General features: G+C 34.4%; 1 protein-coding gene across 5 annotated transcripts in view; it reads left to right on the forward strand.

Annotated features, from left to right (window-relative positions):
- Arp2 (Actin-related protein 2) overlaps positions 1-23,573 on the forward strand; it is a 61,304-nt gene that overhangs the window by 24,143 nt on the left and 13,588 nt on the right. Inside the window, exons 3-8 of one of the 5 annotated variants that reach the window (XM_069820979.1) lie at positions 10,494-10,508; positions 12,449-12,466; positions 16,977-17,056; positions 20,773-20,908; positions 21,125-21,334; positions 21,405-21,554. In XM_069820979.1, coding sequence (XP_069677080.1) covers positions 10,494-10,508; positions 12,449-12,466; positions 16,977-17,056; positions 20,773-20,908; positions 21,125-21,334; positions 21,405-21,554 — 609 coding nt within the window. Of the gene's footprint in view, positions 1-10,493; positions 10,528-12,448; positions 12,467-16,976; positions 17,057-20,772; positions 20,909-21,124; positions 21,335-21,404; positions 21,555-23,573 lie in introns of those variants that run through there. The other 4 variants (XM_069820981.1, XM_069820980.1, XM_069820983.1 and 1 more) reach the window with 4 other exon arrangements.

Raw genomic sequence — 23,573 nt, forward strand, 5'->3', positions numbered from 1 at the left:
CCACTGATGATAACTAAAGAAATAACTTTGAGTAACTTAAGAAAGCTAAAAAAGAACAAAAGTTGGAGTTGAAAAGGACTTTAGTTACAAGATAAGAAGTAGAGGAAAGTTACTACCACCATTCATGAATGCAGCAAGAAATAATGGTCATTTTGCCAAGATGCATGAAGATAAATTGTTGGAAGTAAATGAAAGTGTTATGACCAGGAGTTTTGCCAAGAAAATGAAAATCACTCTGAATTTGAAATAAGTAAGAACGTGTTGAGAAAAAGAGAAATATCATAGGAATCAATTAATGTAGTTGAACAGCAGTGAGAGGGCATCGGATGCAGGAATATGGAGAGCGCAGCAAAAAGCAGAAAGATGCTGTCAGAAAGCAATGGACAGTTGGAAGCGAAGTCAGGTGAAGTGAGAAAAAATGTGCAAGGGTTTATAAAAGTAAGTCATGTGTCAGCTGAGACCAGTATTGAAAGCAGAGGAGAGAGGGAATGACAATCATCAGCAGAAGGTCAAATGAGTAGAAGTGAGCAATGACCGTGATCGGCTGACAACATTGACATCAGTAGATGAAAATAGAGAGTTTTCAACAAATGTGAAGGGGTTATTTAGGAAAGAAGTTGAAAGAAAAGGGGGATCAGTGAGTACTACAGTAGTAAGAATTGGAGCGAGGGGGGGGGGAGGAACGTGATTTTTACTGTGCTTTGCTGACACACTGGTGGCGGCAGTGGGGAATGGACATGTAGAGTCATGCTGATATAACCATACAAGTTAACGATGATGCAAGCATGCACATGTTCGTCCTGGCTCATGTCAAGGCTAATGAATCAGTCTCCAAATGACTGGCGAGTAACATGATACATACGATTTTTTTTATTGTACATTTGAAGTGAATAAGTGTAAACTATATAATGGCTAATCAAATATTCTCAACTGATTAACTTGTAAATATGTATGATTCATATGTGTTAACCCAGTCTGCCAACCAAGTATGAAGGTGGTTTCAAACACAATTCCCGGGTGTAAAAATTCCATAATCTTTATAATAAATTTCAGGCAACGGGAAGTGTTAAGCCTCATAAACAAAACAGACAGCACAGGGTTCTCACAGAAGAAACGTTAGATGATATTGGCCATTGATTGAAACAGTCTCCTAGAAAATCACTTAGGCGCCTTTCACAATAAATACAAATTTCTTATGGCTTTGTGCAAAAAGCTACTAAATTATTAAGTTGCAGCTGTATAAAATAACTAAGACACATTCCCTTCAACTGAGTGATCCTGCACATAGACACGCATTTTGTGAGTGGATGCTGAATAATATTCATAATGGACTAATAGACTCACATTTAATATTTTTCTCAGACGAGACATGGTTCCACCTCCATGGTTATGTGTGTTCACAAAACATTGATTTTTAGTGTTGAGAAACCTGATATTGTTCATGAAGTACCCCTCTGTGACGAAATACCTCACTCACCCTGGAACACCTGAAATGTAATATCCATCACAAAATTAACAGCATTATATCTACCAGAACTACAGCGAGTTATGGGACATTTCATAAAGAGGTGCCAAAAATGTTATTAATCTAATGCTCCAGACTATTGGAACTCAGCCATCAGGCTTCTAGCCTCCCAATATATTTGTCCATTCATCCCGTTTCAGAATTTGTGAAGTGCAGTACATTTCCTAAGATGGTCGCAGTTCATGATGGCATTTCTTCTGCACAGCATACAATTTGGTGAATCCAGAATGTTGAAGCGATGGAGGTGTTCTGCCAAGCAGTCATGTCCTGTAGTTAGGCGGAATGCTGCTACAGCTTCACTTCGGGAAGTTTCCGGAATGATGTTTTTTTCTATTGCCAATTTCGCCCACATCTTCCCTTGGCTAATTTCTTTCAGTTGGTTTGATCTTTCGTTTCTAAAAGTGGAAATAATTATTGATTTTTGAGTTGTTTCCTGTGGAGAGTCAACAATTTTTGGGCCTTTTTTCGCCAGAAGATCAGCTGTCTCATTTCCTTTGATACCAACATGAGAAGGAATCCATTGGAGTGTGATTTCTTTGCCTGCTTGTTGTAATCTCTTGATTAATGTTTTAATTTCCGAAACTTTGGATGTCGGTATATATCTTGGACTTGATATGGCTTGGATAGCAGAGGTGGAGTCACAAAAATATAGCCACTTTGTGGAATGAATTTAATCTAACACAAAGTTGGGACAGGGGAATGCTTCTAGTTCTCCATCAAACTTAGTTTTTAATCTCCTGCAGAAGTGTAGAAATTGAAGAGTGTGCTGCACACTCCAGCGCCTACACAACCTCCTTCCATCAGTGTAGTATCAGGAGCTACTTTATGTCCGGACAATTTCCCATTGAGAAGCTTCATCATTTTGAGCTGTATTATAACTGTTTTGTAGGGGCACCAATTTTTATACTTTGGCGGTTATATCACCCACTCGCAACCTCCATTGTGAATGGGGGGGTCGCACCTACCATTGGTCTTCAGGTCCCTTGGACCTAGCTGGGAGGAATACGAATATTCCACAGACCATTTCCCATGTCTGCCAGATGGGACAATTTTGTACGCCATGATAGGCCAGCGCAAATAGGGCATCAATATGGCATTTCCTCCATATGTGATGAAACGGTTATACCGCCGTGACTCGGTCCCCAGAGCCTTTTAGTAGAAGCAGGTTGCACCACGAGCAGGTGAGGTTGGGAATTGGATAGGAGAGGCTATGAATGCTTCCCTAACCCTTGCAACCCAGTGCCAAAAATGTATAAACATTGAAGGTGACCAGTTTCAGCACCTCCATCAATAAAGTTGGTAAATAAGACACTTTTTAAAATAGTTACGAAAACTTGTATGGTTAGGTTGCAACTCTACACTGCCTATTCCCCACTGTGAGTGCGTCAGATCTCATCTGATCTCTCTATATATACGTGAATGTTATCACCTAAAGGAAGCAGACTAAAGAAAGATGGGATGAGGAAGTGCATAAAAGTGAAATAGTGGCCTAAGCTGGAAGAAAGATAAAGTGCAGTAAAGTGAAATAGTGGCCACTAAATTGTATAGAGAAAAAGAAGAAGAGAAGTGAGCAATTAAAAATGAGAGATGAAATTAAATTTCGAGTTCGCAAAGGCAGTAAATATGGAAGTGTAATAATATGTATAATGTGAAGGGAGTAATTTAATATGGTATAAAGAATGAAAAAGTGAGTTATTTTCATGTGGTAAGGCAGATATGATGGCCAGTCATGTAAGAAAGATAGAACGAGACAGACTTTGTAACTAGGAAAAAAGTTATTAGCTAACAGCACAGGATTACACTGTATGATTATTTCAGAAGGAATATTATGATGAGATTGCACAAACTTAAATGATGTGACCAAGAAAGTAATGAAATTTGTAACATAGAATAGCAATCTTGGGGCTGGATATTAAAAGAGTAAAGAGAGTTTAGATAAATGAAATGAAAAGAAGATAATACGAACTATAGAAATTTAGGAAAAACAGTGTTGAAGTATTCAGTACAAGTGACTGTAGTATTAGAAGGTTAGGCCTAGTAAAAAATGATAAATATCTAAAATATGAATATAAATAATAATTGAATGATTAATTATTGTGTGACCGGGATACAGAAATATATTTATGATTGATAATAAATATCAAAACATATGCCATATTGAGTGTGGATCAACCTTGCAAAAAAGTGTGTGTATGCCTGTGTTTATGTGTGTGTGTGTGTGTATATATATATATATATATATATATATATATATATATATTTTTTTTTTCACCTTGCAGTTTTACTCTTTTTCAAAATGCTATTCTTGATATACAATACACTTGTGTAACTCAGTACTGGGAGTCCTATGCTGCTTTTTGACCTTCGTGACATTTTGCATGTGTCCTCAGCTTCAATCCTATCTTCATTGTGGGGAACAAAGGAAGTCGTATGATGTGAGTTCTTCAGAGTAGGGAAGATGTGAACTGACTGCCATATGATTCATGTTGCCTTTTGCGAAAAACTGATAGACAGTCATGTTACTGTTCATTATCATATGCAAAAGCTGATCCATATCAGATTCTGATTGTGTCACTTCTCCACCTCTTTGCAGCTGCGAAGTGTTATCAGTTGTGTTGTGTAATTCCGTGGCAATAATTTCGTAAATATGACACTTTTTTTTTCTCTGATGTAGTGAATGGCTGCCAGAACTTTAAAAGTATTCCTTGGGCATATCATGTTCTTTGAGATAATTTATTATAAACCACTCGTAGAATTGCCTTTTCACATTGCCTGCACATTTAATGCTTGTTTGAGCAGTGCCTGGGTCACAGCTATCTTTTGCACCATTTTTTTTTTTTTTTTTTTGTGAGAGGAAACTCATTGTTCAGAAAAGATTACCATCATGATTGATTTTAAGGTATTTACAAAGATCATTGTAAACATGAAACTCTTGTGATTAATGTGACAATACACGAGTCACAGTACTAGTTTGCATAAAAAAATATGTGAGAGAAAACACATCATTCAGAAAAAACTTGCTGTCAGGATTGATTTTTAAAAATCTAAAAAATAACTTGGAAGTGCTTACAGAAGTCACTGTAAACATAAAACTGACGTAATTAATGTGACACTGCTTGTACATGACAAAAACAACTCAGATGTTATGCATTAGTGACACTTGTTGCCAAAACCTTGCATTATATTTTGTTTGGTCACCATCAGCCAGCACCATAAACTTGTGTGTACCTTGTCTTATATGAAGGTTCTCTGCCTGTGAATGTTTCATTTTAACGAGTATGTGCATTCCACTTGACACTAATATTGATTTTATAATTAGGGTGACCAGGCATCTAGATTTTACCCGGACAGATTATTTTTTATTAGCTTTGTCTCGGTGTCTGGGCTGGATTCTGTCCGGATGCCCTTTTGTCCAGGTTTAAAAGAAATTGCACTTTAATGAGAAATTAATTACATGATAATGTTATATTATTTATAACACGAAACTCCTTTTTAGAGATAACATGATGTGGAAATTGCTTGCTTAAAAATGTGGTTGCAAATATGATTATCTGCATCTATGCAGTGAACATTGTAATAGTTTAATGTTTTTCTTTTCTGCAAGTTGGGTACTCTATTAAATACATCTAATCAGCAGTGTTGCCTACTATGCCAGAACTACATTCTGCATAACCATAATTTGAGCGGAGTCTTGCTCTTAGTTATATATCTTCTTTATAGTTGACAGCAATGATAATGCTAAACTAGCATTGCTAGTTATTAGAATACATGTTAATTAACATTAATCCGGTTCTGCCATTCAAAGAGTGCTCCCTTGGTATTATTCTCATGTTGTTTATGGCCTATGTTTTACCTATTTTCCTGCTTTTATGTTATTTGAGTGAATTTACAGTATTGCAAAAAGACGCCAAAGAAAGTATAAAACCCAGAACTAGTAGTTTGAGGAGATCAAATTTCTAAAAAAGGAAAAGAAATGGTAATGAAAGCCAAGTGTTTTGTACATTTTGCAAATGTGATGTTGATTTGTTCAAACAGAGGCAAAGGTGACATAATCCAGCACTTACAGACACAAAATATAAACTGAACAGACATTTCGTGATTTCTAGCTCATGCATTGATTCACTACTTGAACTCTTGTTGAAACAGGAGCATCAAAACTGACATTGGTGTATCACTCTGTTAAGCATCACCATTCTTTCCGAAGTTTGGATTGCCAGTCACACTAAATAAGGGAGATATTTCACGATTCTAAGATAGCTACAGAAGTGACCCTAGGAAGAAGCAAGACTGAAACAGTTTGTCAGAAAGTCGTAGTCTCAGCTCCAGTTTTGAACCTAATAACTGAAATTATTAATAACGCTTACTATTTCTCAGTGACTACTGATGCAAGAAATAAAGGTAACATCAAATGTTTCCCTATTTTACTAAAGTACTTCAACTTAAAAGATAGGTTGAAAACAAGCCTTAAGATTTTTATGAAAAAAGTGATGATGGCGATGATGATGATGATGATGATGATGATGATGATGATGATGATGATGAGTCTTCTGAAGCAATAGCTCATGATATATTGAAAAAAAAAATGGAGACAGTAAGTTGAATGTTGCAAAAATGTCTTCATATTCAGCAGACAATGCTTCATGTAATTATGGCAGACACTGAAGTGTCTTTGAAAAGCTCAAGGAGATGAAACCTGATCTAGTGGAAGTCAACTATTTGGACTACGTTTTGCGCAACTGCTCCAGATATGAGTGTATGGAATTGAATATTGATAGTGAAAATATTATTCTAAAGATCTACTCTTATTTTTGTCGCTAAGTTGCAAAAATTGCAACTTTGAAGGATGTTTTTGAATTTATAAAAACCAAATGGTCTCCCAATTTTAGGCATGTTAAAACCAGATGGCGGTCTTTGTTACCAGCACACATTGTGTAATTTAGAGAGTCTAGCCAGCCAAAAATCATTTATCAAAAACTAATCACTCAATTTTCATAAAATTTGGTATTTATCTTCAATTATTGAGGTGGATGAGTTTTTAATAATGAAAATGAAAATGGCAACTATTTTTACTGAAAATAAAATTAGTAATATTGTAAAAAAAATCGATTTACCTGCAAAAATAAATTAATATTCATAATGTGGAATGCGCTTAAAATTGAAAGCATAAGACGAAGGAATATTGCTACATATCTTACTCGTTCAGACGTCAGATGCATCCCCACCAGAATCTGTATCCTCGCTGCTAGTCTCTCCTTTGGCAGCACTGAGTAATGGAGGCTAGGAGAGAACTGCAACACTACTATTGAAAGCGACCTCTATTTTCTCTTCTTAATTTCTTTAAGCTGGTGATGTAAGGGTCCAAAGAAATAAGTAGCCTGAGTAAAAGATCGGTATTTGTGTCTTTCTTGATGTTTTTCTTGCGAAGACTTCTCTGAAAAGTCTAATATAGTATTTGTTCCTCGTTCCCTGGGCTTCCTCAGATAGTTTGCCAGTAGGTATAATAGTGTCCTGTGACCCTCTGTCCATTAGCCAAGATTTTGTGAAGGGTTGTAGGCATATAATACTATTTGTGCAACAATAAATATAATTTCCTTGTCTCCCTTGCATACATATCAAATGCCCGTTTATCAATATTGCAAAACCACAAGAAAAGGTTTCTAATATTATGTGTGTAGACGACTTATTAGATTTTCATCTATTCCTGTAATATATACAGAAGTGGAAACCTCCCTGAAAAATCTTCTTGCGGTATTTGCAACGTTTTTATTGCGATTGCTTTGTTTTATCATGTCAACATACTATCTTTAATGTTTCACAATAAATAATACGGTGGATCTAAATTAATTGTTACAAGATTTTGCATTTTCCTTAATTATTTATATTGATTAGAGGTCAATTGTAAATTACTAATCAAAGCGAAATCCTTATTAGGTGATAATTGTTGGTCGTTCCTGCAAGATCAATTTTCACGTTTTATCCTCCATTTTGTCGCACGTTGAAGTGATGTGAGTGAAAGCTCTCCTATAATATTGGCCGCATCTCTTTTCCTAGAAGTTCTGAAACTCATGTGGGCAGCAGAAAGCTTTTCTTCTCACGATCTTTAAATAAAAAGTGTACTATTTTTTCTCCGTTTTGATCTTTTGCTCAGTTCTCCGAAAAGTCTACATGAACGTCCTCGAATGGTTGTACTGGCAGACTCAAATTGAAATTGTTTTGTAGTAGATGGCAAAGTATTATATATTTCATTCTCAGACTTTGCATCTTGGTTCAAACATAGCGCATTCTGTTTTAAGAAATTTTTCTCATTTATGCTGTATTTTTCCCACTGTAATCGAATTTTCTAGCATAAAATTTAATTAATGTCTTTATTGACTGTAAAATGTCTTCAGAGTAATCTTTGAGACCAAAATGTTTAATTATATATTTGAGAATTTCACTTTTCTCTCGCTCTTGCTCCACACCTCGAAAACAGCTCTCCAGGTTACGGAGCACATGGTGTCTGAAAATAATGAATAGTTTTTCTGTATGCGTGTTTTTGCAGAAAAAAAATTACAACATCTTGCATAGAATAGCATAAAGAATATCTCAACAAAATTTTATCGAGGTGATAGAGGGCTATACCTTTTAAAATTCAACGCAAAATAATGTAATAAGGTAAAACTTCGACTCTCTACATATTTATTCAGACACTTATTCTAGACAATAAGATAATACTTTTGAGCAAAAGAATGAGTTTATTTGTAAGTATATACCTTCTCATAATTTATCCACACTGTGTATTAGAGAAAAATATTATATTAACTTCCTCACTTCTCATCATCCAAACACAAACTGTGCACTTGTATTTGCAGCGTAAATGATCTTATTGGAGAATTACAACTTTCGCTCTGTTGTGAGGGTCCCCTACCAGATGTAAGCATTTGTCTACACTTGTATATTATACTTTGGAATGTTATAAACACATCTATATAAGAATTTAGCATTAAAGATAGGGTGTGAAAATTGATTTTTGGCTGGCTAGCTGCTTGAAATTACATACTGTGCAGCAGCAGAAACTTTGGCTAAGAACTAGAATTCCCTTAAAAGTTATTTTGAGTCTGAGGAAGAAAGTGTACTAGACAAAACCATAATGACATGCTTCGAACAATGGGATAATGCTTTTTTTATGCCAGCTTTCTCATTCAGTATCTCAGGATATTTCAGGAAAAGATTTTGAGACTTGAGGAATTAAGTTTTCTTTGGAATATAAGGTCCCCATGCCGAAACTAGTCAACAAGGTAACCTACTTAATTAACATGTGAAAGCATATAAATACTTTATATTCCGAAGTAATACAGTGTTAAAAGTTGTGTAATCAAGTGTATGATTAATTTTTGCTGCAATAGAGAGATTTGACCTGTTTCTGTACTTGAAAACAAGATTTGAATCAAGAATTCAGGATGAGTTTCTGGAAGAAATACCAATTCTAAGTTTCTAGAGTTAGAACAATACAACAAGAAGAAACTGGAAGAAGATTTTCTTGGTGCCTGTAAAAGGAAAGAAATTTGTAACTTAGTGGTATGACTTCTCAGAGAACTACCATAGTAAAGTAAAGATACTTAATCTTTGCGAGGTGTTTTCTTTTGAAGATCTCTGCGCAGCCATTAAAAGTTGCAATCTTGATATGAATGAAGATGACACGTGAAAAATTTTGTTCTCTAAGGACAGTATTATGTTCTATGATGGAGAAAAAAATTCAAAACTGTACCAGAAAAGTATTATTTTATTTTCAATGCAATAATTGACAATGAAGTTGAAGATATTTAACTAGATAATCTTAAATGAGTAGCTACTTTCGTCTTATGTGCCCCTACTTTCAATGTCCATACAGGAAGAATATTTTCACAAATTAAACAAACATGGACTGATATAACAAATAGACTAGAAGTTCATTCAACTAAATGTGAGCTCGAAATTCTGAATAATTATGATTCAAAACACTGTATAGACATTTTTGAAGTGTTTTTGAAGAAGAAACCTCTATTGAAGGCTGCTGCTAGTAGTAAAAAATATCAAACTCAGTGGAGTGGTTGGACATATAGGGATTCGGAACCTGAATTTAGCTGTTTTCTTTAGTGAGTTTGTTTTTGTTATCTTTAAATATTGTTAGTCTCCATTACTTTTTTGCTTGTTTAAATGTAATGTTAATGCATGATCTGCATTTATTTCCTTTATATAATAATGTATGAATTTATTTTATACTGTATGTATAAAGATTAGAGAAATATCTAGACATTAAATGAGTTTGAGCATCATCATCTTTTTTTTTGTTTTAAATTTAGAATCTGGTCACCCTATTTATAACTCGTTTTTAAATATTCTTTTCGCTCAGATAACTTTATTTTTATGCATTATATACTATGCACCCAAGTTAAATCTGCGTCCAGAAAAAATGTGAATATATATATATATATATATATATATATATATATTTACCTCATTCATTGCATTATCTCTTGTAACATGATCTCACTCACAGACGAAACAGTAGGTTGTAGACTGACAACTAGAGCAATTAGAACTACTAGCGCTCATCTCTTGCATTCACAGGATGCAAATTTAACTTGGAGTCGTAATACGTGGATGCTTTGCCCATGGTATAAAGTAATTCACCCAAGAAATAAACAAAAATTGATATCTTACTTTTTGAATTTCTATACTTAATGGCTGAATTTCTGGGGAAAAACTTCTATTGATCTTCTAATGGTACACGATCCAGAAACTTATGCTTCTCACTTCAGTGTTCTTACGTAACCTATGCAGAAATATGTAGCTGTAATTATTATATTTTGTCAGATACTCACAAAGTAAAGGATCAGTAAGATTTCAGAGTTCTTGTGTTAAATCGTTAATTTGTCACATGCTATTGTACATATATTTGTTTTATATATGGAAAGTGATGGTAGAATAACAATCTCTTCTATTTCAGGATATGTATGTCAAAGTAAGGATTCGCGACTACTGTAAGCTTATTTCATAAAGAAATTAAATTTTGGTTTTTTGTGTTCTTTTACAGTAACACTTTTTAATGCTGATGACCGTGCATGATTCCTATTAATCATTCACTGCATCTATTTCTCTTTACATGTGGAGGATGGTTGTGAAACCTTTATCCCATACCCAAGTCTTTATTGTGGTGTGTCATAATTAAAACATGTTAATGAAATGAAGTTTGAAAAGTTTTCATTAAATTTGGGAAAAAAAAAAATTTCGTCTTTCCTAATGGCAGCAATTTTGTTTCTATGGGTAGTAAATCTAAGAAGTGTTGTTTTTCATCAGTTGTTACACACAGTTTAGAAGTCATACTAGAAATGTAGTGTTTTGGAGAAACAATTCACTTTTTGACTCAAGTTAGAATGGACTTCACTTGTTCTCTTCGACACATGAATGGAAAGTATTTGGAACATCATCTCTAATGTACGATTGCAATACCTGTACATTAATTATACTCTCTCATAAGGAACAGCTGTTGCCATTATGAAATCGAGGTACCTAGTAGCAAATCAAATTACCTTTTATGTGAACACATTGCAATGTAATTGTAATGTAAATCACTTTACAATGTTTGGTTACTACTGATTGCAGATATTAGAATTATGCAATACTAGAGAGATGTTAGTTATCTTAATAACTTCGCTTCTCATTGTAAAATGAGGTAGTCATATTTCTTATATTATTACTATTATTGTGCAAAGTAACTTGTCAGAGTCTGCTTAAAAATATATTTCATTATTTAATGGAAATATATTTTCAGGCATCCAGAGTGTCAACAAAGTGGATTTTGTTATATACACGTTTTCTTTTTATCTGTTTTATGCTCACGTTTTTATTTGTTATTTTCGTATTAATTTATGAGTATCTTCATAAAATTAGTAATAGCCTATTATGCCATTAGAGGCCATTCACAGAAATACCACAAAATGGAATTTGCTTTGCAATGAGGTTTAATATATTTTATCTCCCTTTCACAAAAGGTATTTAGATATAAGTGAGCCGTCTGTTCAAAAGTTCAAAGCTTTTTTCTCCTCAAATTCAAAACCCCTTAAAATAAAATATTCACATGATCATGAGGGACATTAGTTGTTTGAAAGTTATGTGAACTGCAATTCTACCATCTCAACAGAGATAGTAGATATTATGTTTGAGTGATAATTCAATAGTTGACATTCTCACTCACGCACAAGCCTACTTGACACTTCCACTTATGCACAAGTCCAACCATTCGTGTCACCAAAATATCTTATATTTGACTAAAATTTCTTTCAAAAAATCACTTTGTGGTTACTGTGTAACGTGTAAAGAGAAAGTGTAACAATATTTCAAATTTCACTACTTGGTACATACACTGGTACTGTGTTGTTTTGAAATATAACATGTTTATTAGAAAGTTAATATGTTAAAATTTTCGTATTGTACATAACACTATTATGGAAAGAAAATCAGGGCATTTTTATAGTCAAGTTGTCTCCTACATTCGCTGTAGGAATTAAGGCTGGTTCACAATAAACCAGGAATGGAAACGAGAACGAGAATGGAAATATTGTTAAAATAAATTTATTCAAATGTGAGCATTCACAATTACCTATTGTGAATGCACACATTTAAATCCATTTATTTTAACAATATTTCCATCCTCGTTCTCGTTGTCATTTCCATTCCTGGTTTATTGTGAACCAGCCTTTATGGTTAAGACTGTAGGAAGAAAAAGCATTTCCATCATGGGTATCAGAAGATCAGTATGTGTCTGTGATAAGAGACTGGTGGTTGAACCAAACTTTGTAAAGAGAGATTTCAGCTTGAATGTATGAATCAGAATTGTTCTCCTTTGGCATGGTTTGTAACTGTTTCTAATGTGATGTTTTACTCTCTGTGCGGCCACTATAGGAATTCGCTCATGTTCCAGTAAGTATGCATGTGTTTTATGCTGGCATGCATGCATGTGCAGTTTCAGAGTGGTTGTTATACAGGAAATCGTTTTATCTTAGAGGGGAGGCACTATTAAATTGGCTTGGTTCATTACGAAGACGTTGATAATCATCAGAATTCATTAGCAAGAGCATTTTTATGAAAGTATAGTAATCTGCATTATTTGTATGAGATGTGTATGGCTGCAGGGAGTTATGTGGTAAGTGCATCCAAATATGTTTATTGTGATGCAATTTAGAGGAACTTTTATATAAATTTCAGAATATTATCGAATTTTGTCCACTAGAAGTCTGAGGACTACAGAACAGGAGCTGCTGTTCTCCTTTAGTTGAATCTATTTCCGTTCTGGAGAACAGACACGAAGTATCTCGAAGTATTGCACCATATTAAGATGCGGCAGTATTTCTCTGTTTAGTGTAATATGACTCTGTTAATTTCATTTTTCAATTTGATAAATTTGAATAATTGTCTCATTGACCTGTTTCTTTATTTCTGTTCTTCCTCCCATTACATTTTTCTTTCTCATTATGACTTTATTTCTTCCCTTGTCTTTTGCTTAGTTGTTTTATCAACTGAAGAATGTTTAGTGTTGAGAACAAAGCAGTGGGGCAATATTCCTCACATATATTAAATTATATATGTGGAATGATTTTGTGTTATATCTTGTCCTTTCTCTTGCTGGTGTTTCCAACTAAAAGTATCTGGAAATGTTGGTTTGAATATTACATTCTGTCTGTCTGGCACACAACTACTGAATTTATATTGTATTTGTGAACATAGTTTATGCATACAAGGAAAACCTTTTGGTTGGACGAGTCCATTGCAATGAAACTTACTACTCTGATCAATTAAGACATAATGAATTTAATGGCAATGATAATCTTGCTGCCAAATCGACAGTAACAACATTACAATGACGTGCTGAAAAGTAGCACATTTGATGTGGCTTGGCATGGCACTGTTGGCAGTGATGTTGAAACATGAGACTTGTACTGCCACACTTGAAACGTACATGTCCTTGATCTTGTAGCCCAATCAGTGGGTGAGCCAGTCTGTTCATAACTACCTTCTCGCAGTTAATGTTGTTAAAATAAATATACCTTGTTCATTAAATTGTTAAAATACACATCTTGAACCTCTGCTCTATATAGTAGCTAGAATTTTATTATATCCATCGTCTCTATAAACGTTTCTTATACACTATGATCTTTTAGTCCCTTCACACTACAGTATGTAGTATTGTGGTCAGTATACCCACAGAGAAGTTGATATCTTTCTTTAGATTCTGTCAAGGGCAAAGAAGCTTTACCCTCCCCCATTGTAATAAGAGTTGCAGATAACAGTCAGGGTTGGACTATCTGTTCCATTGTGAAAGTGTGTTATGACAGGGTTGAAAATGTTTGATAGAACAACCAATTCTGTGACCACGAGAAGCATATTCATTACTGTGAATGGTTGCAGATTCGGCGACATGGTTTTGAAGTCCTCATTTTTACGTTTTTACGGATGAAGCCTGGTTTGACTTGTTATGTTAATGCTAATTCTCAAAATAACAGAATTTGGTCATCTCAGAGTCCAAATGTAGTGAAAGAAACGAAACTGGATCCAGAGAAAATAGGCGTGTGATGTGAATCCTGAATTAATTAATTAATTCATTCATTCATTCATTCATTCATTCATTCATTCATTCATTCATTCATTGTGTTCTGCGCAAGGGCAGGTCTTTCACTGCAAACCCAGCTTTCTCAAATTTTTCCTATTTTCACCTTTCTCTTATTATTGGCTCTACTTTTTTTAAATAACCGTGGTTCTAAAGTTTACTGTTCCTATATTCTGTTTCCATTTATTGAAAAGTTAAATTTAATTAAGAATAGCTGCAAAATGGTTTTATTTAACAGGATAGTGCTATGACTCATGCATGCCATGAGTCAATGAATTTGTTAGGAGACATTTTCGGAGAGAGAATAATTTTGCAAGGATTATGGCCTCTGAAACCCCCTAATCTTACTCAACCCGATTATTTCTTTTGGGATGCTGCTAAGTCGGCAGTAGGCCTAAATCAAGACAACCCTAAAGAATTGATGACCTAAATTAGGCAGCAAGATGTACTGGAGAAAAGTTATGTTGACCACTTAAGATTTTTATACTCCTGTACTTGAACAAATGTGTCAACACTATATTAATAAGGAAGCTTGTAAGATTTATATTTCCACTGTTGTTACATTCTAGGAGATGAAAGAATAGTATTAAAAAATTATTGAAAGTGTTGTAAGATATCTTCTCGTAGAAAGAAAATGCTTTCCTCTACTACAAAAGCAAGCTGACACTGAGAAAGATAGGTAAATGTTTTTAATAGCATTTTCTGTAGGTATTTATATTTTTAAAATAGAATAGGTATATTCACTTGCTCTATTGATTAAAGTCAAACTAAAATGAATTTAGTGACTGATATTTATTTACCACATACAAGTGCTCCTGTATGAGTTATTGTTTGCCTACTACAATAAAATTTTCTTTGAATTTCACTTCTCATAATAATAATAATAATAATAATAATAATAATAAATACATACATACATACATACATACATACATACATGAAGGATACTGAATGCAGTGATCTTGCTACGTACATTTGAGACAAGAATTCTAAGATATATTTTTGATGATGATACTAATGACATTTGTCGATATAAGCGTTAATACTGACAAAATTTTAGAAAATAAGACTTAAGGCAAATTGATCATTTTACTTTATTATGACTTAGTTATATTGTCAGACTCCAAAGCAGCTATTCTGTCAATAGTCTCTAAACACACACCTTCATCTCAAACAGCAGAAATGCTCTCTCAATTAATATCACTCAATAAAATTGTATTCCAATGGATACCATCCCATTGTGGAATCCTGGGAAACGAGAATGTGGATGCTTTAGCAAAGAAGGGCAGCACTGCTACTTACAGACCTGTTACTAAATCTACATATTACTCTATGAAAAGATTTATTAAATCTACATACTTAGACTTCAACAAACAAAATTTGATAACACAATCTCAAGGGAAAAAATGGAAGTCTCTGCATCATAATCCACAGTTAATTCCCGAGATTGGCAACAGGCCATGACTATTTGACCAAACACCTGCATAGAATTGGAATATATCAGTCCCCTAACTGCCCATTGTGCAACTCAAACTGAGCAATGGATTCAGAACACCTCAAAATCTGTGCTTCATTGGCTGACCATGATAATATCTGTGAAAAATACTGTACTGGAATGCAAGAGGTCAAATGACTTTATTGTCAAACACCTGGCATTAGAAAACAACTACTTTATTATGACTTGTATTCCACCCGACACAAACCTATAATATCAAATGCAAACTGAACTTTTTCTTTTCAATCGCTTATCAGAAAGAAAAAGTAACTTAAGTCCCAATGACCATGCATAAAGAATTATGGAAATGAAGAAATAAATAAAACTAATTCCACAATTTGGGACATATGACTGACATCTATGGCTGACCACTAGGATCCAGAATACAAAGCAGAGGTTACTTTGTTCACTAAACTTTGAACCTCCTGTGACTTGGTAAAAATGTGTTTAGAGACCTTTTTTTTTTTACTGCAGATAGTAGAGTCTACAAGGCAAGTTTCGTACACCCTTAAGTTTTGAATTTCGGATTTTTTTTTTTTTTAATACACTCTACTGCTCATACAAATGTCAAGCTGTGCTAATCATGCTGTACTGAACTGCACCAGTTGAATTTGCCTTTTACACTTTGTAGACTCTAACTTTCAGATTTAGCAGCAGAATGGTTGTTACTCTCTGGATTAAGGAAATTAACCATTAAACAGGGTTTTGTTGAAATTGGCCTGGTCCAACCACAAATGTTCCTTTGTTAACATTATGAATGACACTTATGTGCTGTAAGCAACTTTAAGCTTATAATAATAAAAAATAATTTTGAAGTATAGCAATTGTATTTGATATGAGGAATATAGGCCTAGTATAGTTAATTTTGACATAGGAGAATCATTAGATAACACTTTTTTCACTGGAGTAAGTTTGAAGTTGATATGCATGTGACTTATATTGATGTGTGTGTGTGCATGCGTGCGTGTGTGGGTGCATGCGCGCACGCCTGTTTTATTGTAGTTACCTTTAGAACAAAATATTTAATGTTAAACACTTAATCAGATACATTGAACAGGAAAACAGTAACATGGTGACCAAAAATGTAAGTAGTTGCTAGATATACATATTATAAATGATATTTATTTATCATATTTATATCATTATTAGAGCTTATTTCCGTTATTTATAAATTTAATAGGTAGTCATTTAATTTGACCATCTTTGAAAGATGGTGGGTGATGAAAGTATTACTTTTATAACGTGTATTTAGTGCATATAGCACAGGTAAAGAATGTGAAAACCTCTTACATGGTGCTGTTTGTACCAACGATGATGATGATGTGCTACAGGACCTGATGGTGGGTGATGAGGCGAGCAAGCTACGTTCGATGCTGGAAGTTAACTACCCCATGGAGAATGGTATTGTCAGGTGAGCAAAACATACATTTTTGAAGTTTTGGAGAAAATTAATATTTCAGAACTCTGATGCTGAAAAGGAGATTTTTTGTGTGTGTGTGTGTGTGTGTGTGCGTGCGTGCGTGCGTGCGTGCGCGTGTGCGTGCGTGCGCGCGTCAATTTTTGCATCTGTCTTTGCACAGTTTTTGTTCTGAATTATTGAATGGATTCTGTTTATATGCAGTACACAATGAAAAAATGTTGAGATGAAATCTTAGAACTTTACTTTAAAACTGAGAGTAAAAGGTGGTGATTTTAATAAAGTTGAGCCTAACAGCTTCCGTTTTAAAAGGCATTGTGTATTCTGGTAAGTTCTGTTTTATTCATTTACTTCTATTTTGTATAATTTCTTTGTAAACTTATCAAATATGTTTATATGCTTTTTCTTTTATAACATTAGTCTAACATTTTCGCTCATCTATATGAGCATGTTCAGGTCTAACAAATTTAATATATAGTGTGTTTCAGAATTCAACCGAAGAAATTTAAAGGGTTGTAGAGGGATCCTAGGTAAGTATTTTGAGATAGAAGACTAGGGGTCTGCAGGTTCAAACTTGTATGTAATGGCGGGAAATATTTTTTGGGCCAGCACGCCACTGATTGAACTTGCACGTGGCATAGCAAGACATACAATATTGCTTGTACATGGTTTCTATCAGAGGATGTGGTCGAAAGTTCAAATTTCAGCAGGTACTTTTTTTTAACTTAAGGTATATAACTTTAAATTAGTGTAGTAACGTAAGAAGGCAGCTCTAGTTATTTTGTAATGTATGTAATTTTGACAATAATTGTTTAGAAGGATGGAGAAAAAATGTAGTTTGAGAAATGCATATTCATTACTCCGGACAAGTCACAGTATGTTTATCAATTAACTTGTAGTGTACACAAATTGTGCATACCAGTATTCTGTTTGATAGAAAATATCTTAACAAAATGGATAAATGAGTAAAGAAATAAATTTCCCTTCTGTCTTTCTTAGAGGAGGAAATAAGTAATATTCAGGAATTACTGTACAGTATATAATAATAATAATAATAATAATAATAATAATAATAATAATAATAATAATAATAATAATAACAATGATTTATTTTAGCTGGCAGAGTTAAGGCTGTAAGGCCTTCTCTTCCACTCAACCAGCAAAAAGTATACATACATATGTATCAACTTACAAAGAATTCAACAATTTGATTTAGATAAGATCTACATGTATACAAGAGTATACATGTATACAGTATACTGTAATAAAGGAAAACAAACTATTCTTTCTCTACTCACTTCCATAGAAGTCCAGTACGACTGACTTGATCTCAAGTGAAGTGTAATGAACCAATGGCTAGTACTGTTCAGTATACTCTAACTGAAAGCACAATAAATAAATACTACAATACATATTTCGGTGATTCAGAAGAATAGAGATATCTCATCATCATCATCATCATCATCATCATCCTTGCATGTATTGGGCCTAGTGGCCCGTTACGGTCTCTTGCCAATGCTTGGACGGTCTGCCCACAGGTAATTTAAAATTTGGCGTGAAATTCTAGAACAAACACAGATATCTCATCAATAAAATAAAATGTATTGAGATTAAAAAAAAACTACTATGGCTAGACTCGAACATACGAGGGTTGTTTGAGAAGTTCTTGGAATCACCAACGGAGGTCACCACTAGCGCAACCCGGTTCTTGCGTAATGATTAGTCAGCCTTCATGAGTAAATACGTGGTGCATCAGTGGCTCTGGGTAGAGAGTTGTGGTGTGAACGCCTCTCTATTGTTGTTCCTGTGTAGTGATTTGTGAAGATTGAAAAAACTGAAATTCGAGCAGTGATAAAGTACTTCGTAAAGAAAAGTATGAAAGCAAGTGAAATTTATGCCGATTTTCAGAACACACTGGGGGGATTCTGCTCCTTCATATTCAATTGTTGCCAAGTGGACCAATGAGTTTAAATTTTTGTCAAGAGAGCTTAGAAGATGATCTGCATAGTGGTCGGCCAAGATGCGTCATTATCCCAGAAATTATTGCAAAAGTACACAAAATGGTCTTGGAAGATCATCATCATCATCATCATCATCATCATCATCATCATCGGCGCTACAGCCCTTGGTGGGCCTGGGCCTCCCTTAGTAATTGTCGCCATCCGTCTCTCTTGGAAGATCGCTGACTGAAAATGCAAGAAATTGCTAAAGCTGTAGCGATTCACCTGAACGGCGGGCATATTACATTTTAACTGAGAAATTGGGTATGAAAAAATTTTTTGTGCCGGTTTGTGACCACAGATGAGACATGGGTCCATTACTATAGCCCAGAGACAAAACAACAGCCAAAGCAGTGGAAACATGTTGAAAGCAAAGGCAATATGATCGGCTGGAAAGGTCACAGCATCAGTTTTCTGGGATGCGATAGGGATTTTGTTGATAGATTATCTTCCCACTAACCAAAAAATTATGGGGCAATACTATGCTAACCTCCTGGACCAACTACAGCAAAAGATACGCGAAAAGAGGCCTGGTTTAACAAGGAAGAAAGTCCTGTTCCATCAAGACAATGTGTGCTTGCATATGTGTCGTTACCATGGCAAAAATACATGAACTGAGGTATGAATTGTTGCCACACCTGCCTTATTCGCCTGATATGGTTCTACAGACTTTCATCTCTTCCCTAAGCTCAATTTTTTTTTTTTGGACGGAGATTCTCTTCAAACAAAGAATTGATAGCCGGAATTGATGACTATTTTGCAGGTCTGGAGGAATCTAATTTTCGAGATGGAATAAAGGCATTGGAGCATCGATGGACCAAATGTATTAGTGTACAGGGAGACTATATTGAAAAATAAAAATTAAAGAAATGAGGTATGTTGTTATTTCTTATTTCATTTCGAGAACTTTTCAAATCACCCTCGTACTACCTTTTGACCTGAAGTCTGACGTGTTGCCCATTACACCACACCCTCATGTTGATAATTTCATTCTAAAATAGGTACAATTGCAATGGTGTGCTGTCTCATTATTTGCTGACAATTTTACAGATTCTATGAAGGCTAAATTTTGAAAATGCAGTTGATTAGTTCTTAATAGTTGGGCTTCATGCAATCCCTAATAGGTCTGAAACTAGTGCATACCATTCTACACCTGTATTTTCTTTTAATACTGGAATATGAGTATCAAATGTAAACAACTTTAACAACTGATAACTCAGATATTTTTCGTCGAAGACCCTGGGCTTCTTATATCAAATTGCTGTCTGCAACCCCTTTATAACCAGATAAATTTCTTCGGTTGAATTCAGAAACACACTGTATACCTGAACACTTGTGGTATGGTAAAAGTAATAGTCATTTGTACATGATATAAAATATTTAAAATGATAATACAAATACAAAATGCATGTTAGATAAAAAAATATTTTAATGAGGTTCAAATTGCAAAGTATAATATAAATCTAAGGAACATTAAAAACAGGTTATGTTGTATTATGCAATGTTCGTTCTTTACATTTTCTTAAATTTTTCATTGTACGATTAACATTTTGGCTATAGGGTTGTTGATTATAGCTAAATTTTGCTTCTTACATCTAAACATCTGAAAGGTTTGTCTATGATAACTGGAAATCTTTTAAACTAATATGTCTGAAGTCTTGTGAAATTCCTTTTGAAATATTAATTTCTGAAAACTAATTTAATTTGCAGAAATTGGGAAGACATGTGTCATGTGTGGGATTACACATTTGGCCGTGAGAAGATGAATATTAACCCACAGGAATGCAAAATCCTTCTTACTGAACCACCAATGAATCCGACAAAGAATAGAGAAAAGATGATCGAGGTGAGAAGGATCTTCAAAAGCAAGTTCAGCACATCAGTATTGTTAGAATTCTCAAACAAACAATTATATATGAATAATCATATTGTTAAACATTTCGTGGAGATACTTTGTATTACTTCCTATAAAATTGTATTCAATTTCATTGTACTAGTTTAAAATGTTCTCAGTTTGAAAAATAGTGTCATCTCCAATGCACTTACCAATTTTGATTTGCAGGTGATGTTTGAAAAATACCAGTTTGCTGGTGCATACATTGCAATCCAAGCTGTGTTAACACTCTATGCACAAGGCCTGCTGAGCGGGGTGGTAGTTGACTCTGGTGATGGTGTGACGCACATTTGCCCCGTGTATGAAGAGTTTGCACTGCCTCATCTGACCCGGAGGTTGGATATTGCAGGACGTGACATTACCCGCTACCTTATCAAGGTGAGCACCATGCCACTCTGTGCTCTCTTGTTATCAGACTCTGAATAATGGCCTGTTTTGGGTCTTACAGCTCTTGCTATTGAGAGGATATGCATTCAACCACTCGGCTGACTTCGAGACTGTGAGGATAATGAAAGAGAAGCTGTGTTACATAGGCTACAACATAGAAACTGAACAGAAGCTCGCACTGGAGACAACAGTTCTTGTTGAACCATATACGGTAAGCTGGAAATGTGTTGATACCACAATAGAATCTTGCTTGTCCAAAATAGTGCTGGCAGAGCATTGAAAGACACAGTCATGGGAATTTTTTCTTTACTCATTTTGTAACCCTGCATTTTAAAACTATTGACACTTTTATAGACTAAAGGAATAAGGTTATGAGATTTGGTACTTGGAAAGTCTTAAGTCTTTATAGGATAGGAGGTGTACCATTAGTTGCAAAAGAACTAGCTAGATATAGAACAGACTTTGTGGGAATACATAAATTAAAATGTGTCTCAGTGAAACATACAGCAGGGTCTGTATAGGCCAGTTTCTGTCTGATGCTTTTCCAGTTCACTGCGGATTGAAGCAATGAGATGCATTATTACCTAGACTTTTTAACTTTGCTCTAGAATATGCCATTAGGAAAGTCAAAGAAAACAGAGATGGTTTGGAATTTAACCTGTTACATCAGCTACTTGTTAATCCTGATGACATGAATATATTAGGAGAAAATCCACAAACTATGAGAAAAAACATGGAAGCAAGTGATGAGATAGGTTTGGAGGTAAGTCCCAAAAAGACAAAGTACCTATATGATTATGTTTCGTGATCCAAACATAGTGCAAAATAGAAATATAAAAGTTGGAAATTTATATCTTGAAAAGGTGGAAAAATTCAAATATCTTGGAGAAAGAGTAACAAATATAAATGACACTTGGGAGGAAATTAAACTCAGAATAAATATGGGAAATGTCTGCTATTATTCGGATGAGAAGCTTTTGTCATGTAGTTTGCTTTTATAAAACTGAAAGTTAGAATTTATGAAACAGTTATTTTACCGATTGTTCTGTATGGTTGTGAAACTTGGACTCTCACTTTGGGAGAGGAACAGATGTTAAGGCTGTTCGAGAATAAGGTATTTAGGGAAATATTTAGGGCTAAGAGGGATGGAGGGCAATGGAGAAAGTTACACAAGGCAGAACTGCACGCATTGTATTCTTCACCTAACATAATTAGGAACATTAAATCCAGATGTTTGAGATGGGCAGGGTTTGTAGCACGTATATAGGTGAATCCAGAAATGTGTATAGAGTGTTAGTTGGAAGACCTGAGGGAAGAAGATCTTTGGAGAGGCTGAGACGCAGATGGGAGGATAATATTAAAATGGATTTGAGGGAGGTGGATTATGATGGTAGGGTCTGGATTAATCTTGCTCAGGATAGAGACAGATGGCGAGCTTATGTCAGAATGGGTTCTCTAAAAGTCATTTGTAAGTAAATAGTATTTAGTATTTATTTATTTAACCTGGTAGAGATAAGGCAGTCAGGCCTTTTCTGCTCCTCTACCAGTGGATTATAACTGCAATATGAAGAATAAACTTACAATTAATATTAAAATTACAATTGCAATTACAATAAAAATCAAAGTACATAAGGATTACCTGATTAATGAAAGCTAGACAATTTATTATAGAAGTTAAGAACAAAGAATATATATGTATATATTTTTTGTATTTACTAAATTACAAATTAAACTTAGAATAACAAAATTGTATAGTGATGAAATTACCAGATATTGAAATATTTTGTAATAGATTATGAGAACTATTTACAAGTAACCATGTCTGAACGAGTCTCAGTTACTGACCAAGTGTCTAGTAAGTTTGTGTTTGAATTCAATTTTATTTCGACAGTCCCTGATGCTAACAGGTAGCAAATTTATTCCAGAGTCTTGGCAGGGCTATTGTGAAAGAGGATGAGTATGAGGAGGTGCGATGGGATGGTATTGTTAGTATTGTTTCATGGCAAGAGGCATTTGTTCAGATTATGGTGAGAAGAAAGGTAAGGGAAGTGAGATGACAGGTACAAAGGAATAGAAGAGTTCAAGATTTCGAATATAAGGAGAAGGGAGTGTAAATTTCTTTTCTTGTCTAGTTTAAGCCAACTTATTGCTTCCAGAGATCGGGTAATATGGTCATATTTGCAAATATTGCTTACAAAACATACACTCAAATTATGAGCACGTTGAAGTT

This window comes from Periplaneta americana, chromosome 3 (assembly GCF_040183065.1).
Source record: "Periplaneta americana isolate PAMFEO1 chromosome 3, P.americana_PAMFEO1_priV1, whole genome shotgun sequence".
In the NCBI taxonomy this organism is placed as follows: domain Eukaryota; kingdom Metazoa; phylum Arthropoda; class Insecta; order Blattodea; family Blattidae; genus Periplaneta; species Periplaneta americana.